The 18,245-nt window shown below is 45.3% G+C and overlaps 1 protein-coding gene across 8 annotated transcripts in view; it reads left to right on the top strand.

The window, feature by feature from the left end:
* Positions 1-18,245, top strand: part of ATP9B (ATPase phospholipid transporting 9B (putative)) — a 250,435-nt gene that overhangs the window by 122,011 nt on the left and 110,179 nt on the right. For 6 of the 8 annotated variants that reach the window (XM_026496508.4, XM_057313317.1, XM_057313322.1 and 3 more), the window contains one exon: positions 5,477-5,553. The exons of the other annotated variants lie outside the window; for them this stretch is intronic. In XM_026496508.4, coding sequence (XP_026352293.1) covers positions 5,477-5,553 — 77 coding nt within the window. The remainder of the gene's footprint in view (positions 1-5,476; positions 5,554-18,245) is intronic. 8 annotated transcript variants of the gene reach the window in all.

The raw sequence follows: 18,245 nt of genomic DNA, 5'->3' as shown, positions 1-18,245 counted from the left end.
AAACTTGTCAGTGTCCCTTACTGGGAGGTGGCATAGCACAACTGGGGAAGCCAGTGGTGGTACTGGGGGGAGCTTCCCACTCCTTGGTCTCCCAGTAGGATTTGTAAGAGGTCACTGTGATGGGTTGTCTGTTGGGGAGAAAAGTATTAGGTGAGATAGGGGGCCTTGGGAAGTATTCCATGTTGGGCCTTTGAGGACGAGGATGAAACTTCTTAATTTTCTTCTGAATGAGTGAAATTAGAGGATGTTGGAGTATTTCTAGTGGCTGAACGGGGGAGGTCCCTTAAATATACATTTTGGAAAGTAAATTTCTCTGGGAGGTATTCAAATCTAAATGATGACCAGCTTTTCAGAAAGTAGCTGACCTGCTAATGGTAACCAAGACTGAATCTTAGCAGCAGGGAGCTTGAAGGATGCTGGTGGGGAGGAAGGCTAGGGAATGGTCGGGGTAGGGTTGTCTGTCTGCTCAGTCTGTGGCCCAACGCCAGCAGCCTTCCTATCTTGGAGCCCTGTTGCTCTTCTGGTGGTTTTGTAAGAATCCCTCTACGGACCAGGAGCTGTTGAATGCACAGGCCTGGGGAGCTCAGGGGCAAGGACGACTTAGTAAAGTGAGGCGGGTACTTTACACTCTGCTGAGTACCCCCCAAAACAAAGAAGCCAAAATCCTTTCCTGGTCAGAGTTCGAGGGAGGAGCAAACAGGTGCGCCAGGTAAAGGGGTGGAAAGGTGTGCGAAGGGCTCGTGAGCGCACCAGCAGCTGTGTGAGGGCCTGGGGCAACAGTAGGCTAAAGAGGTTGGCACCGGGGCCTCATGCCCAGTGCTCGGGGGAGGGCAGGGCAGTTCTGTGCGCATGTGTGCCGGGGGAGAGGGGGCTTTGTGCACAGCAGCATGTAAAGCAGACTCCTCTAGGAGTCCACGTGTGCACCGTTTAGGGAATAGAGGATGAGAGGGGACTTAGTTTTATACTAATGTTTTCTATGTTTAACAAAAAGCTTGATGGCAAATGGGACAATTTTAATAGAAATTGAGGTATTTCATGATTTTTATACTGATGATTTTTTAAATTTCTCAAAAGAGAATGAGAAGAAGTTAAGGATAGATAGCACACCAAGGAGAGAGTCAGGGGGAGCAGGCCAGGTCTCAGGCTGTGTAGACCCCAGGAAGGGGAGACTCACCGTGCCCATGGGGTCACTGTGGAGAAGGCACTGTGGCCAGAAGTCTCAGAATCTTGTGCTCGTACTTCTTCCCCACTGCTGTTCTGTGCTGACCTTGCTGACAGCGGTGCCACAGCTCAGTGTGGTGCTGTCGTCAGTAGCCTCACTTCGTGGGCCCACATTGTTCGCATGGTCACACAGCCAGGCTGTCTCAGGATCAGGATTTGAATCCAGGTGGCTGTCCTTGACGGCTGTCACCCTTCAGTCTTTAGCATTTAATAGTTTATAGGAAAATATTTAAAACATACCACACATAAGCTGATACTTGGTTACAGATTTCACATTTTCCATGTCTAGAGCTGTATTCTATTTTGTTTCCATCATATTGAAGATGCTTTAAAAAAAATGTGTTTTATTTGATTTTCCGTTCCCTGTGTATTAGAGTGTTGGTACTCATCCCCAGTGCTGTCGATCTGTGTCCTTTCTCCTCACAGAGACAGAAGCCCCCAAGCATAAGGCTTCTGTGATGCCCCCAGTAATTCCCTGCACACACTTTTCTTCGCCTGTCCTCCACTCTCTAGGTGACCTTGACACGTGGTAGCTCCTAGTTGCATATGTGGCCAGAGCAGACACAAACCTAGGTGTCACATGTGCTTGCCATGTTGAGGACGGTTTCTGATGCCCTGATGTGTAGAACGCAGCTCACCCAGGCATTTTAACTTCCAAGAAAGTATTTATACTGCTCAAATACCATCCATTCGAAAAAATTTAAATAAGACACCTCTGATTTTAACTTGTGTTTGGACATTTTAAAAATGCAAGCTCTTTTCATTAATTTCAAATATTTTAACACATACTTACCTTTATTTAGAAACCTTAATAACGTGAGCTATTACTAGACTCTATATATTATCAGTGAGCAGTGTTTGAAAGACCTGGGTTTCCAGGAGTAATTTAAGGGCTCATATCTTCTTTATACTTGATTATAAGTTGAGAAAGAAAGACCAGATTTTTTTAAATCTTATTTTTTAAATGATACGTGTCCACCGAATTCAGGTTGCCTCCTAGTTGGGGTGAACATGGGCCTTCCTCCCTTGTCCTGGGGTTCTGAGTGCATGGGAACGAGGGTTCACGTTAACACCACAGAGGATCCAAGGACCAGGGGTCACCAAACAGGGACAAACACAACTGCTTGTGGTGCCCTCCATCTTCCTCCCCCTGTCGGTCAGTGAATGTCGTTCCTCCAGAGCAGAGTCAGTGTCCCAGAGCGCTGCCACGTGGCAGACGATAAGTGGACAAGAGAGTTTTCTGATCTTAAACTGCCAGGAGACTGGAAGCAGAGATATGCCTCTAGAGCAGGGCTGCTTGGCGTGTGTGCCGACGGGGGTCCAGGGTGACCCCTCTAGAGTGGGGGCGTGTGCGTAGACAGGTCCAGGGCTGGTAGTGATTGCAATAAATACAAAAAATGAGAGTAAACACTTGGACACTTTTGTAGCAGTTTGATGAAATAATTTAATGTTGAAAAAATCAGGACCTATATATTCTTTCTGGTTTTTGTGTTGTTTCATTTCTCTTGGTAATTTTTGGCATGATATTTTATCAGACTAGTCCACGCGACAGATGAGAAATTTTAAAATCACACCCGTGCCTTTAGTGTGCATGGTTTGTGAGGCTCCTGCTGCAGAGAGGTTGCTGGATGGGCGTTGGGAAAGCAGGAGAGGCTGTCCCACGACAGTCCCCTGAGGGACCTGACCCGGAGAGCTCTGGTGTAGCTGCACAGAAGAGCGTGGTGGCACGCGGTGCAGGAGCAGTGGGAGTCGCAGAGAACACAGCAGCATGCAGCACCCCATGTTGCTGCTTCTCGAACCTTGGGTCTCAGGGGTAGGCAGTCATGGCCGCTGGGAAGGGGGTGGGGCAGCCCTGCCATCCCTGGACACACGGCACGGTGGGTGGAGCCCAGACCTGGTGCAGGTCGCAGTGTCAGTCTGTGTGCCTGGCTCAGTCTCTCCATGTTGCTGTCCCGAGGCGAATCCATAGTCTTTGCTGGCCATCTTCTTAGTGTTCGCTGTCCATTCCAGGTGCAGGAAAACTCTGGAGTGAGTGGGTACCCATGCTTGGGGTTCTGTTGAGACTGGCACAAGGAAAGCAGTTTCTTCACGGGAGCCAGCAGGTTCCTAAGTGACAGTCAGGAAAGACTTTGGTTGGTTAAGAGCTCTTGAGGTCTGTCTGTCTGTCTGTCTCTGACACGTTATCTCTTGTCAGACTTTCTGATGAATGTGCTCTGTTGTGTTCCCTCTCAGGTCTCATTTTCTAAATCAACAGGTAGTCCCTTTTCCATATGTGTATGTATTTGCCGTACCTACCGGGTCTGCTCAACCTTTCAGCCTGTCCTAGCCCATAAGTAGGTGGCCTTTGTCAAAAAGAATGGAGAATACTGCAGGTACTTCGTACTGACTTTAGTAATTTTAGTAGTTAAAAAGCATGACAGACTCAGGAAAACAATGCATTATTCTAAGTACACTGAATATTCCTTTTTAGTGAAAATGGGATGAGATAATACATATGAGAGCCTTTACCAGACTTCAGTAGATTATACAAGGAAAACTATAGGAGGAATTCTGTTAAATACTCTTTACGTATGATATACTTAAGATGCAAATACTGATTATATATAATATTATGTGTATCTGAATGCATTATGTTTTGTTAGTCTTGTCATTTCTCAGATTGGATTTTGGATACTTCTGACTGTAATGCCAGCCTAGAATCAACATTGCTAATAGTTTGTCTGGATTTTAGGACAGTGTTTTCTGGCCTGATTAATTTTTAAGTCTTTTCTGAGACTCTTTGTTCTGCTGATATTAAAAATAATTTTGCAGTTTGTCTTGTTCCGTTTTTGTACTTTTTTTTTAACATTAGTGAGCTTATTTAACATGAGACACTCCTATATTTTAAGTTAAGTTTAATTGGCAAAGTAGGAAGAAAATACTGATCAGTCACATTTAACATACTGCTTCATTGATGCCAGAACTGCCGCTGTTTGTTTTGGGAGAGTCCTTGATGGTACCGGGTCACTCTGCAGTCCCTGCTTTCCTGAATGCTAAGTACGGACCTGTCATCTGCAGGTCTGGTTGGACAGGGCTCTAGAAAGGTCGCATCTGTGCTGTTTGGGCCGCTTCTGTGCTGGAGGGGCTGCTCTGCTTTCAGGGGCTCAGGAAATTCAGCCTCGCAGCTCTGTCAACAGCACATGGTGAAAAAGGGGGGAGGAAAGGAAATGCTTATTTTGCAAGACACATGTGTAACCTCTTCAGGAATGTGATCGCTGAGCAGCCCTGGCACCTCCCTGTCTTCCTGAACATTCCACGGAGGAAACCGTTCGTTATCTAATGCGTATAATGTGCAGCTATCTGTTCATATAAATCCAAGAGGTTGCTAAAATCACATTTATTCTATGGGTCCTGACTTATGACACACTAAATTTCACACATTAATGTGACATCAAAGAGTTTTTGTGTAGCGATTCTAGTGGATTCTGCAGTGGTGTTTGTCTCAGTGAGTATTTATGGACGTGATTGTCTTTCTTACTTCAGTCATTTCTCATCCTCAGAATTTATGAAAACCAGGAATATAAATTATGCATAGCTGCAGTTTAGAAACAGACCTCTATGGTTTTTAATTTGACACTACAGAGGTGAGTGCCTCTGAGCTTTCGTAATCCAAGGGTTGTTCTAGGGGTATTTTAGTATTCTTTTACCTTAAGTTTGATAGGAAACCAGACTTTTCAGGAGACGTGAGTAAAAAAGACTAATAACATCTAAATTCAACTTCAGATATTTATGTAATTGTTTATCCGTGTTTTAATTATATATGTGCTAAAATGTCAGCAGAGGCTGTTAGACCTGGTAGTGCCTGAGTCTCTCGTACAAGGAAGGTGGTTCAGCTGATGCAGTCTTGGTATGAAGGTCCCACGATGCATCTGACCACTTGAGAACGCAGCCTCTCTTCACTTACCTGTGCTATTTGCACATGTGAACCAATGAGCAATGTCACCCTTTCTCTTGACAGTGAACAGAATGTCAGTACATTTTCTAATGTTGAATGGAGGTAAATTTGTATAGCTTAAGAAATCATTTGAGTTCCTCAGAGTTTATAAAGTTGAGATTAGACTTTGTTGAACTAGCCAAATTAAATGTGCTGTTAGATAAATTTATATAAAATTAAGTAGTGAATAATATTTTCCATCAAGACGATTGATTAGAAAGTGTTCTCTCTGTGCTTACCCTTTGAGGCATCTCTGTAAGGACCACTTTCGTGTTTTTGCAGGTACTGTAATAGGTGTTGTCATTTATACTGGAAAAGAGACTCGAAGTGTAATGAACACATCCAATCCAAAAAATAAGGTAGGCTAGATTAAGGAGCAGCTGCTTTAATGACTTGATTTTCCCTTTCAGTAAGAAAGTACGTGCAGTTCTGAAGAGCTGGTTCACTTTAGCTTAATATTTAACCTAAAAACAGACTTTCAGAAATGTTGGTGATTTCGGATGTGCATTCTCTGTGTTATGTAACAGCATGCTCATACTGAGGAACTTGCAAGTATCTTTTCTTGGTTAATCTGAGTGTCTGTGCCTCTTAAGTTTTCTTTGTTGGATATACAATTTGCCTGTAATTTGATTGATAGTGTGGTCTCTCCTTTTCAATTTATTTATTTTACAGTTTGCACTCTTTTTTTTATGCTGATTATTCATTTTTAAAATAAAAGAATCTGTATTAATATTTTATAGTATTTGATAGTGTGACATTGTTGAACTCATTTATTTTCATTTCACAAGCATGTTGAAAACAGCTTTTAGTGTAAAGACTTGATTACGTTCCTGAATTGATGCTGTTCCTGTTCTACTCCGGAGGTGGTTGTGTGTGTGCACAGCGTGTGTATCCAAGTTACACAGGAGCAAAACACTCAGTTTGGGTTCTCCGTTGCTATTATGTGGTTAATACGTTTAGTAGAGTCAAGTCACAGAATGTGCTGATGTCCACGTTATGAGAAGCTCTCTTTAACTGTGCATTTTACTCCTCTTTATTTGAAATGTAATCTGAGGTGTATCTAACTAGAGCAAAAAACACTGTCATGGATTCCTACCTTGCTTTGTGAGTAATTAATAGAAAAGGTTGTCTTTTGTAGGAAGTTTCATTGCAAAGCAATAGAAATGAAATAATTCTTTGAAAAGGTATTTCTAAGGACAAGATGTACTCCGTTTTTTCAGCTAAATACTATTTTAAAAAACAGTCACCCCTCCCAACACGAGGAAGGCGCCCCTTACCCTTTGAGCGTCTGTGCCCATGTGCAGTGCAGCAGAGTGGCTCTGATGTGTCCTGTCTGGAGAGTGTCCTTGCCCCCGCCGGTCACACGAGTCATCCCAGGGAGCTTGACGAAATAGGGCTCGTTAGGACTCCAAATGTCTGTGTGTGACACATTTACTAAAGTGAAAGACTATTATGTTAGTATAAATTCTGACTGTGATAACGGGGAAAATTATCCCTGCTGATGTATATTACAACTTTGGGCTAATTGGAGGAAACCAAATATACCACAAGTCATTATTTTTTCCGTAGAGTTAAATTTATTTAAAAATAAATTATTAAACAAATTATTGACAGAATTACATGCATATTTGTGTATGTTTTCTGTGAAGTACAGCGACTTTTTTCTTTAGTAAGCAAAACTAGAATGTTCTACTGATGCAAATACAAGTTCTGGGATATATTTTGTTTCTTAATCACTTCTAATCATTTTACTTTTAGGATGACTTTGAGGGTAATTTTAATTTTAAATATTAAGTTTTAAAATCTTAAAAGTTATCCTGTCATGTAACACAACTCCTGTTTCCTCCCAGCTTACTCTTCAGGGCAGCCTCTTTTCTGTCCCCTCCCATTGCCTGTGTCCATACCTCACTGTTGTGCACACACCTTAGGTTTTGGCTCCCATGTGCTTCCCCTTGGGCGTGGACACAGAGGTAGTTGGGTGACCTTTCCCAAGTGTATGCCTGCGGTGAGGAACTCTGGCCTGGGGCTTTGCTGCCTGGTTGGAGTCTGGGCATTGCCACTACCTAGCTCTGTGACCCTGGGCAAATGGCTTAATTCTGTGTCTTACTGCTCGGTCCATGTTACCCATCAGTACTGTCTTCCTGTAAAGTGAAGTGTGCACTGTGAATGAGTGCCCAGCCCTCGTTGTCGGCCTGAGATACTCAGTGTACACCTGGCTGTGCAGGCACTCCACCCCGCGCTGCCCTGCCAGGTGGCCTGGAGACCTGCTCCTTGCCCATATCAGCCTTCCTCTTCCGCTCCTCCTCTTCCGCTCCTCCTCTTCTTCCTCTTCTTCCCTCCCTCCTTATAAAAAAAAACACCAAATAACTAAATTTCCTTGGTGTTAACACACCTGTAATAGGAAGGGTATCTTTGACTTTTTGCAGAACCAGATTCAGAACCCGCTCTGTCACTTGTCAGCCTCACATAAGGAGCAAACGTGCTCGTTCATTGGCTGGTACCTTCCTGGTGCTTCATCAACAGTCAGACCTCCCCTTCCAGTTGGAGATCCTTGTAACTGTGTTCGCTGAGGCCCAGGCAGAGCACTGACGTGTGGCAGGTGCTGTTCAGAGCTCTGTGTGTGTGTGACGTCGTGAATCTGCACGACCACCCTTGGAGGAAACGGTGTCATCTGGTTCTGGAGCGGGGACGTGGTGCGGGAGGCTGTGCTTGTCACCGTGGTGCGGGAGGCTGTGCTTGTCACCGTGGTGCGTGCTTCTCCGTGAAAGCACTGTGGGTCACAGAGCACCAACTTGAGGGGGAAACACTTTTGTAAATTAAGGAATACTCTTAGGAGAAGAATAAAATCTCCAAATTTGCATACATTATTAAATCCTTCTAAGTGTCGAATGCCAGATTTATAAGAAAAAATTTCTGGAAACATTATAAGCATGCTACAGTGGGCAAAAAGTAACATGTGATTTCTCTAGGGGAGGTACTGATGTATGTTGAATGAAAAGATTTTGTGATGTTCGAATCCCTAAAGAGAGAAAGGGAGACGGAAAATATTATTCACTGTAAGACGTAATGTGAAGACGACATCTCAGTGTTCTTCCGGTAGCTTACTAAACCAACAAACATCTGGACTTCAGAGAAGGCCACTGGAAATAAAAAGGAAACATTTCCGAGGGAAATCAGATCATTCACCTGAGTTTCTCTTCTCTAGGGAAGCACACTGTTCCTTATACCGCATTAGGGGCAGCAACAGACACGGTGGTCAGGTGAGATTTTGCTGTGGCTTCATGACAGCAGAGAGATTGGGGCTGGAAATACGTATTTATGCTTGAGTCCCGTAACTGAGTCATGCAGTGATACAGATTGCCCTAAAAATTTACCCCAGTGGCTTACTATAACAAAGACTGCTTTTCTCCTCAGTACGTGTCTGCCATGTTGGCAGGTGCTCTGCTCTTCATGGTGCCTCAGGGAACCCTCCTGAGTATGTGCTTCCATGACCACTGGGTACGAAGACACAGATGTAGCAGCTTACATACTGACTTTTGCAGCTCTGCCTGTGAGTGGCACAGGTCACCTTTCCTTGGCCAGAGCAAGGAATGGCCTCACGGAAGTTGAAGGAATCAGGAGAGTACAGGCCGACCCCAGTGCAGAAGGAGGGAAAGGGGGAATATTTAATGACTTAGGACCACTGACTACCCCAGTGTGGTCATAGATGAGAGTTCCTAGGCCTTTTGTGTAAGTAAAAGCCAAAACAAAACAGGAACTTCGTAAAATCCTGAATAGTGCTGGCAGTGAAGGGCTGAAGCTGAGGAAGAGGAGCCGGGAAGGAAGGCTGAAGGAGGAAGGCACTTCTAGCGGTGGGTGGAGGTCCACAGCGTGCCGGTGCTATGGAGGTCGTTGGTGGGAAAAATGAAAAGCGATGAGTGGATTTAGCAACGGGAGAATCATTGTCTTTGATTTGTTTGGGGGGAATCAGATGCAAAAGCAGATGGGGGACCCTGTGAGGAAGGTCGGGGATGAGGGGAAGGACAGCAGGGCCAAGGATTGGGAGGGTTGGGAGGGAGCCCAAAGCACTGGGATTTTACTGATTTTGTTTGTTTCTGGTGAGAAAACTGCAAGATTATTCATGCTGTCCATGAAAGAAGAGAGTGCCTTAGTTTATAAAGGGGAAGCTGTAGTCTGTGGAAGAATGAGTGTCACGGGCATCCTGCAGTCACTCAGATCACTGGAGAGAAGATTCTGTGTTGTCATCTGGAAAGAGCTGCCATGTGCAGTAGGGCTTGGCTCCGTGGCTCTGGACACATGTGGACAGTCCTCAGTCCGTTAGCCAGTGTCTCTCGCTCCGTAGTGTGTTTGTTCCTGCCTTCCCTGTAGCGTGTGGAAGAGGGACATGCTCATTTGTGAGCTTCTGGGCTGGAAGAAGCACTACCGGAAGAGCAGTGCTGACTGGCGGGGGAGAAGCAAGTGACAACAGTCATTCCAGTGGCGAGAGCTGGTGCAGCACAGCAGGCAGGAGGCTGAGAGGATTCGCCTCACAATTCAGCTTCGTCAGTTCTTGAGCAGTGTGAAGGACCCAGCTGCTGCTGGAATTCTTCAGTTTGTAATGGAGACAGTAATGAGCATGTGGCTTTCTCAGGCCCATGTTCAGGAGCCTCAGAGCAGAAGCAGACACGTGGACAGAGAAATGGCTGGTCTGGAGCGACAGGTGGTGGGGCGGGTGGGTCAGGGGGAACTTCGAGCAGTTGTGGCCACACCTGTCTGCAGGAGCACACTAGACGTCACGGCCCCCTCATAGGGCCCCTGTCCCCCTTGCCCTCTGCCCCATGCAGGCGTAGAGTCGTTGGTGAGGGCCCTTGCGCAGAGCCCTGTCTCCCCTTGGGAAAAGCACCAGCCGCCCTTGTGGGTCAGGGGACGTGAGTGTGACTTCCCCGTGGAGGCCAGAGGTGCTTGTGCAACAGCATTTGTACCTTTCAGAATACCCTCCCAGAACTGAGTAGAGGGATACTTGCCATTTAACCAGTTTTGCTAGTTGCTTCATAAAACCTATTTTTAAACTTGTCATTCTGCCCATCTCTTTTCCCAAGCCTTAATATGGGCATTTTTCCTTTTGTCTTCATTTTGTCTATTTTGTTCTTCTCTCGCTGCTTGTTAGAAAATGTCAAACAGAAAAGTGAGGAGAAAAGCATGATCACTTGTCTCATCTTCTCCTGTGGCCACAGATGCCTACCACTCTATCCCAAGCACGCATTTTAAAGAACAGAGATGGGGGCGTCTGGGTGGCGCAGTCGTTAAGCGTCTGCCTTCGGCTCAGGGCGTGATCCCGGCGTTCCGGGATCGAGCCCCACATCAGGCTCCTCCACTGGGAGCCTGCTTCTTCCTCTCCCACTCCCCCTGCTTGTGTTCTCTCTCTCGCTGGCTGTCTCTCTCTGTCTAATAAATAAATAAATCTTTAAAAAAAAATAAAGAACAGAGATGAAGGCACTTTCTCTAGCTGCTTGTTAGCCACTGTCTTGCTCTGCGACACCACTCTGTCCACACGGTCTTGTCTCGTGGCCCAGCTGAGTGGCCCTGGGCTGGCGGCATCAGCATCACCTCTGTGTGCATGGAGGTTGCCCCTGGGTGTCTGTCCTGGACCTCCTGGATCGGAACCTGGGGTGCAGCCACCCCGGAGCGCTGTGACGTGTACTGATAACCAAGAGACATCGCCTCCTCAGGGGCCACGACAAACCGAGATGTAAAGAGAGTTCGTGGGCAGATTAACGAAGCTGCAGCCAGATTCCCTGGCTGACGGGTGCCCCACGTTCGTCCACCCTTTCAGCTGATAATTTTATAGAGTCAGAATATACAGCTTTAAGCTTATTACAAGGGTTTATCAGAGTACTTCTTAAAATGTAGCATGTTTTATCCAGTTGTGGTGATTAATACCAAATTCTGCGGTGGTGTTTGATGGAGGAGAGTCGTGAGATCTAGGCCAGTCCTTGAGGCTCTTTCAGGATGAGAATGCGTGTTGCCAGCGCACCAGCAGGCGCAAGGCAGGGACATGGGCTCTACCCAGTCTGAAATTGTTACCTTAAAACTTCCAACAAATCAAAAGTTTTTATTACTAAGCAGTTACTTTTATAATAATATTTAGTGAAAGTTTAAATTATAAGGAATACAACTTGAGTAATGGACTGTTTTATAAAACCTAGCTTGAGATATATTTAATAAGATGATACTTGATTACATTTAAGAGGGAAAAATTCTTACAGGAGGTTAAGAAAAATCAATTGTGACAGGCTGCCATTTTCATGCCATTCATAATAATAAGTTGCTCAGAGCAAGAGCATCAGGGATGAAATGGTAATACAAATTGCTTCAAGCAGTTATTGTAATCCCTTGGGCATATTGATTTGTGTTTCTAATAAAAAGATGCTTTCAAACGTCTCACTGACAGACAGACAGGTGATATGTGCCATTATGTGAATTAGAGCTGCTTCTTGTTCTCTGAATTGTTGTAGAGGCATTTTCAGATAACAGAACAAAATAGAATCAGCTCTGCTGTACTTTATGGGTTGAAGCATCAAGGCCGTGTTGGAGAATAGCTTTCTTATTTTAAAAAGGACAATTTATTAATATTTTAAAAGTTGTATTGACTTATATTAAGATGTTACTGTAGAATAACTTGTTTCTCTTTTTTCTTGTGGTTGCGTGCAATCATAGCAGCCCTTAATTTTTCTAATAATTGCCTTCTTGAGCCATAAAATATCTTTGGGTTTAAATATGTGTTTAGAAACATGATCACGTGCCTCACGCAAGTGCTGCGTGCTGTAGAATACGGCAGCGTGGTCGGTCTCTGTAGATAGCGAGACTTCGGGAATGCTGTGTTTGCATAACTGTTATTAATAGTAACAAATCATAGTGTTTGAAGTCCTCATCAGGAAAAGGTCAACGAGAGAAACAAGCCTACGACAGTGTGGTCCAGTGGCGTGCCGACAGGATCCGGTGTGGCTGTCGGGTCACGGCCGCACACCCCACCGTTGCTGCACTTGTGTGACTGCACACTGTCACATTACAGCTGCTCACAGTTAAAAGTTGTGCTTCTTCATCAGCACTGTGAATGTAAATAAACTTATAATTTCAGGAAAGCAATAAAGAGGCAAAATGCTAAATGGTTAGAAAGCAATCCTAATGATAACATCTGGGACATAATGCTCTATCAGAGTATGCAGCAAATATCTACACCAGAAAACCTGAATTTAGTCCCTAAGTTCCTTTTAAATATGAATTTGATTATAAAGCAGGTGTTCTAAATAGGAACACGAGTGTATTTATTATTTAAAATAAATACTTTGTATCACTAAACTGACTTAGTTTTACATAAAGTTCTGAGTGGTGAGGGCTTACTAATCATTTGTTGTGTATTTGGTGAGAACTACTCCATAGTACTTTATCATTTCTGAGCAGTATAGTTAAATTCTTTATAATCAAAGTCTTAACAAAGAAGTACAGGGGCATCTGGGTGGCTCAGTTAGTTAAGCGTCTTGACTCTGGATTTCGGCTCAGGTCATGATCTCGGGGTCCTGGGATCAAGTCCCGAGTTAGGCTCCATGCTCAGCATGGAGTCTGCTTGAGATTCTCTCTCTCCTTCTCCCTCTGCTCCCCGCTCGCACTCTCTCTCTCTCTCTCTCTAAGTAAATAAATCTTTAAAAAACGAAAGAAGTGTAATTTATCCAAGAAGCAAATGTTTTCATAGTTGTCTTTATTTGTTGAAATCCTTGTTTCCTGACTTTGAGGCTATAAAAACTTTTGGAATTTGTGGAAGTTGTGATGCCTTGTCGATCACGATGCTTCCATGATCTTTGTATGAGCCCGCAAAACTGAGTACTTACCATCACCAGATTATCCTGAAGCCCTTTTGGACAGGTGAGAAACAGGGCCTGGAATATCTAGTAAGACTGAGAGTCAGGAGTAAGACCCGTTTTGAAACTTTGACGGGAACTGGAGGAAGGTGGAGTGTGGGTGATGGTGGTAGGAGTGGAGACAGAAAGGGGGATAGTGAGGTTTTCCTGTTGTTCCGAGATTCCCACAGTCTGTGTCTTCTCGCAGGAGGGCTGTGCGGGGTCTGAGCGGTACAGACCCGCGGTGCGACCGTGCACACGGGGCCTCCATGGCCATCCCGGATCAGGAGCAGGTTGTGCACATGATGTGGGTTCAGAAGCAGACTTTCCTGGGCGGCGGAGGGAGAGATTCCAAGGCAGGCCAGCAAGAAGGGAAGGTCACTTGGTTTCCTTACTGTACCCTGGGAAGGCCTGCTGTGCAGGGCGCTCGGCCCCCACGGTGGCTCCTCCTTCTTGGAGACAGAAGCTGGTCGGGGAGGGGGGACATCGACTCCCCAGCACCTGGCAGGCCGTGTAGGGTGCTTGTCCTGGGGACTGCGGCCTGGGGGAGGCGGGAGGCCTGCTGGCTCCTTGTGAGGGCGCCTCAGGCTTGCTGCCAGGGGCCGAGCCGTCCCCCCGGAGAGCAGCCCCGTGCTGGCCACCCTGGCAGTGTCGGGCCTCTGGCATAGCACTCACCACGTGTGCTCAGTGATTAGATTGTTTTCTTAAGGAGCCGCTTGTTTTTTTCCGCTCCATAGTTAATTTTTTCTGAGCAACAATTTTTAAAAAATATTCCCCAGAAACAAATCTTAAAACATCTGGTTTCAACTTAATTGTCTTCTCATACATCTGAAAATAAATTCTGAATACTACCATTTTTTAAAAATTTGATTTGTCGACATTAGAGTACCAACTGTACCAAAGTTTCTTTTTTAAAACGGCATTAACTAAAACATGTGTATGATAAATTTAACATGAAATTCAGTGGCTTTCTCTTCTCCTGTGTAATCAGCAGTGTCAGCTAATAATTACCTTCTGTAAGACTTTACAATATATCGTGTGTCTGTGTGTGTGTGTGTGTCTGCGTGGGGGGGGGGGCTTTCCCGCTGTGATGAGCTGCTGACTGCCTGGGATTTCTCTCTGAGGGGCAGTCATCCACAGCAAGCATCTCTGAGAGGCTTGTTTTTAAACTGTAATACCATCAAAATCAAAACTTTTTTGAGGCCTTGAGTCAGAATGACATTTTTTAACACAGGACACAGAAACTTCTGTGGGATAAGTTACACATCAGATGTTCCTTTTTTTTTTTTTTTTTTTTTTTAACACCTTCAGTATAAATTGAAATCAGCATGCCAGGGTATTTCTTTATAGTATTTTCAAGAGTATATAGGAAAAGTTTCAAGTGAGCCCAAAACATACTGTTTAAAGATTAATTAGTCCCTTCTTCCAGTGAACAGAGCCTTCCAGTGGCAAAGCTTTAATAAATATTAGTTGAAATACTTACTGTTTGATGTTTTTAAATCCTGGTGGGAGGTGATGTCATGGGAGGAGCTCTGCACCAGGCCGGTGGCGGGGGGAGGTCTCAGAAGGAGGGATGTCTCGAGGTCGTGGGGTGATAGGGATGCACAGGGCCTGCTGGGTGTTTCACATATTGTCAACACCTGCTTCCTGGTGATTGTGTGAGCTTGGTTCTGATGCAGATTAGTAACTGAGGCTGGGTTAGTTAGTGCAGTGGCCTGGCTGAGTGAGCTGTTGGTTGGTTGATTCGAATTTGTGCTGAAATGAGGCCAACATTGAGAGGACCCTTCAGAAGAGCCGTGTCTTGTGTTATTCTCATTCCTGGCAAAGGAGGGCGCGCTGGTAAATGACAGACCAACAGTGACAGCGAGGTGCTGACTCTGCCACCCCGGGGCTTCGTGTCACCCCAGGCACCTGTGTTAATTGGCTTTTTTACCCCATTAAAACTTCTGTGTTTTTAAACAACCAAGACACCATTACAGACAGAACGATAACTAACCTACTTTCTGATGATGAGTCTTATTTCTTGAAGCACATCTAGTTCACAAGAAGTTTTACTTTCAAAACAGGTAGAGGGAGTGTTTGGGGTGCAAAGTGTGTGAAAGTTTTCACCCGGATAATTAGGGACTTAGAACAATCTATTTTATACAGATACATAGCAGTGTGGCTAGAACGTTGAAAATACAGTTACTGCCTAAGCTGCCAATCACTGTTTCCGTAGTGGCTTCTTTGCAGGAGATGGGGTTGTAAAAATTCAGGTGAGTTTAAGATGTCCGTGTGAGAGTGTGCGTGCTGTGTGGGTGCCTGGCACACCCGTGTGCTGGTGGCTGGAGCGCCAGGCTCTCGTCGTCCTCTTTCCTTGCACCCGCGCCCTCCGGCCTCCCCACCCCCTCCTCTCATGAGGCTGGCCTCCCCTCTCTCCCCGTGGTTAGCAGCACCCGCGCACATCTCGGGCGCCCCTCCATCCATCAGGGCTTCCCGCACTGTTGGGATGGCACCCCATCCAAGTGCTGCTGCCACCCCCTCACCCACACAGCTTCAGGTAGCTGCTGTCCTGTTTGCCGTCGGCATCACACCCAGCCACACTCATACTTACAAAGTGCAGATTGGTTGAGGTTAGTTTCCTGCCCAAAGCCATGCCAGGGGTCCCTGTTTCTGGCAGAGCAAACGCTGGCACCTCTGCTGTAGCCAGGAAGCCCTGACCTCCTGCAGGCGTTCCTTCTGGGCTACGCACCCCGCCCCCCACCTGCTTGGTGCTTAGCCTTCTTGGGCAGCCTCAGAGCTCCCTGCGTTAACCCTGAGCTCTGAGGAGAGACGTAACGAGATCATCGTATGACTGGTCTGTTTGCCTCCTCCACTAACAGGTAAGCTTCTGGACTGCAGAGATTGTTCACGTGTGTATTTCGGGTGCCCTGCCTGGTGCACATGCTTAGCAAACTGGTTGAACAAAGGACTAAACCTGGGGTAACTGTTTGTTTACGTGTCTGCCTCTTCCACACATTTTAAACTCCCTGGAGGCGGAAGCTGTGCCTTGTTCTCTTCCTGCAGCTCCTCAGCTGTGATCGATGTTGGGCAGTTTAATTAGGAGCCATGAAGGTATCAAGGTGATTCGCCTAAAAGTGATGTGGTGTCTTTGTGGGGGACGTGGGCCCACCTGTGTTAAACACTGGAGACTGGAGATGCTGTCCTGGGTGGTGGAAGTGCTCTGACAGTGCATGGAGGGGCAGGGGGGGGGGCTACAAGGTGGAGGACGCATGTACTGATCACTTGCTGTACTCGAGACACTACACTTAGACTTCCTACACTGACTTACACGTGACTGGTGGTTTTCTGTTCGCTCATGGCGTTATTATCTGTCTGTTACTGTCCTTGATTGATGCTTATATTGTCCCTTTGGCCTGTGGGAGTGCATTCAGCCCAGTGTCTGCGTCCCATTATCATAAAGCCATCATTTAGAAATACTGTAAGTAGTGTAGGGAAAATTGGACAGCCACATGCATAAGAATGGAACTGGACCACTCTCTTACACCATACACAAAAATGGACTCAAAATGGTTGAAAGACCTAACTGTGAGACGGGAGTCCATCAAAGTCCTAGAGGAGAACATAGGCAGTAACCTCTTCAACATCGGCCACAGCAACTTCTTTCATGACACATCTCCCAAGGCAAGAGAAACAAAAGCAAAAATGAATTCTTGGGACTTCATTAAGATAAAAAGGTTTTATACAGCAAAGGAAACAGTCAACAAAACCAAAAGGCAGCCCATGAAATGAGAGAAGATATTTGCAAATATCTTACCAGATAAAGGGTTAGTATCCAAGATCTATAAAGGACTTCTCAAACTCAACACCCAAAAAACAAATAATCCAGTCAGGAAGTGGGCAGAAGACATGAACAGACATTTCTCCAAAGAAGACATACAGATGGCCAATAGACACATGAAAAAATGCTCCACATCATTTGGCATCAGGGAAATGCAAATCAAAACCACAATGAGATACCACCGCACACCAGTTAGAATGGCCAAAATTAACAAGGCAGGAAACAACAAATGTTGGCTAGGTTGCAGAGAAAGGAGAACCCTCTTACACTGTTGGTGGGAATGCAGGCTGGTGCAGCCACTGTGGAAAACAGTATGGAGGTTCTTCAAAAAGTTAAAATAGAGCTGCCTTATGACCCAGCAATTGCACTACTGGGTATTTACCCCAAAGACAAAATGTTGTGATCTGAAGGGGCACCTGCACCCCAGTGTTCATAGCAGTAATGTCCACAATAGCCAAACTGTGGAAAGAGCCCAGATTTCCACCAACGGATGAATGGATAAAGAAGATGCTGTCAGTGTACACGATGGAATATTACTCAGCCATCAAAAAATGAAATCTTGCCATTTGCAATGACGTGGATGGAGCTAGAGGGTATTATGCTAAGTGAAATAAGTCAATCAAAGAAAGACAATTATTATATGATCTCACTCATTATGGAATTTAAGAAACAAAACAGAGAATGATAGGGTAAGGGAAGGAAAAATAAAGATGAAATCCGAGAGAGAGACAAATCATAAGAAACTCTTAAATATAGAAAAAGGGTTGCTGGAGGGGAGGGGGATGGGGTAACTGGGTGATGGGCATTAAGGGGGGCTCGTGATGTAATGAGCACTGGGTGTTATGTGCAACTGGTGAATCACTGAACTCTCCCCCTGAAACTAATAATACAGTATATTGTAACTAAAATTAAATTAAAAAACGAAAATAAGAAAATAAATAAAAATACTGTTTTATCTTTCTGCCACCAAAATGTGTTCCAGATTCATCTTGTACTTTCTTTGCTCCTGTTCTCGGATCAGCCCGGGGATCAGCCGTGGTTCCTTCCGGCACAGAATGGTATTAGGAAGTCAGGAGGGACCTGGGTGTGCTCACTGTTGTTGAGACGTGCTATACCCAGACCCAGGCGTCAGACAGAGTAAGGAGACAGATGGAAGTGTGACAGCAAGATGGATGAATGGACACGTGCATGCACAGACACATGCCATTAAGCCTAATTTTATTTATGTATATTGAACACTGTGACTTCAGACACACTTGTTGCTCCGGTTTCTTCTAGTTTTCTGTCTCTGTAGTGAGGAACATGGTTACTGTTGCCCTTGGTGTGTTTATTTATTGATCAGTCCCCGCACTTGCCA

The sequence above is a fragment of the Ursus arctos genome, unplaced genomic scaffold (assembly GCF_023065955.2).
Source record: "Ursus arctos isolate Adak ecotype North America unplaced genomic scaffold, UrsArc2.0 scaffold_17, whole genome shotgun sequence".
NCBI classification, from domain to species: domain Eukaryota; kingdom Metazoa; phylum Chordata; class Mammalia; order Carnivora; family Ursidae; genus Ursus; species Ursus arctos.
Note: the sequence above shows the minus strand (reverse complement) of the source record. Positions and strands in the feature narration are given on the sequence as shown.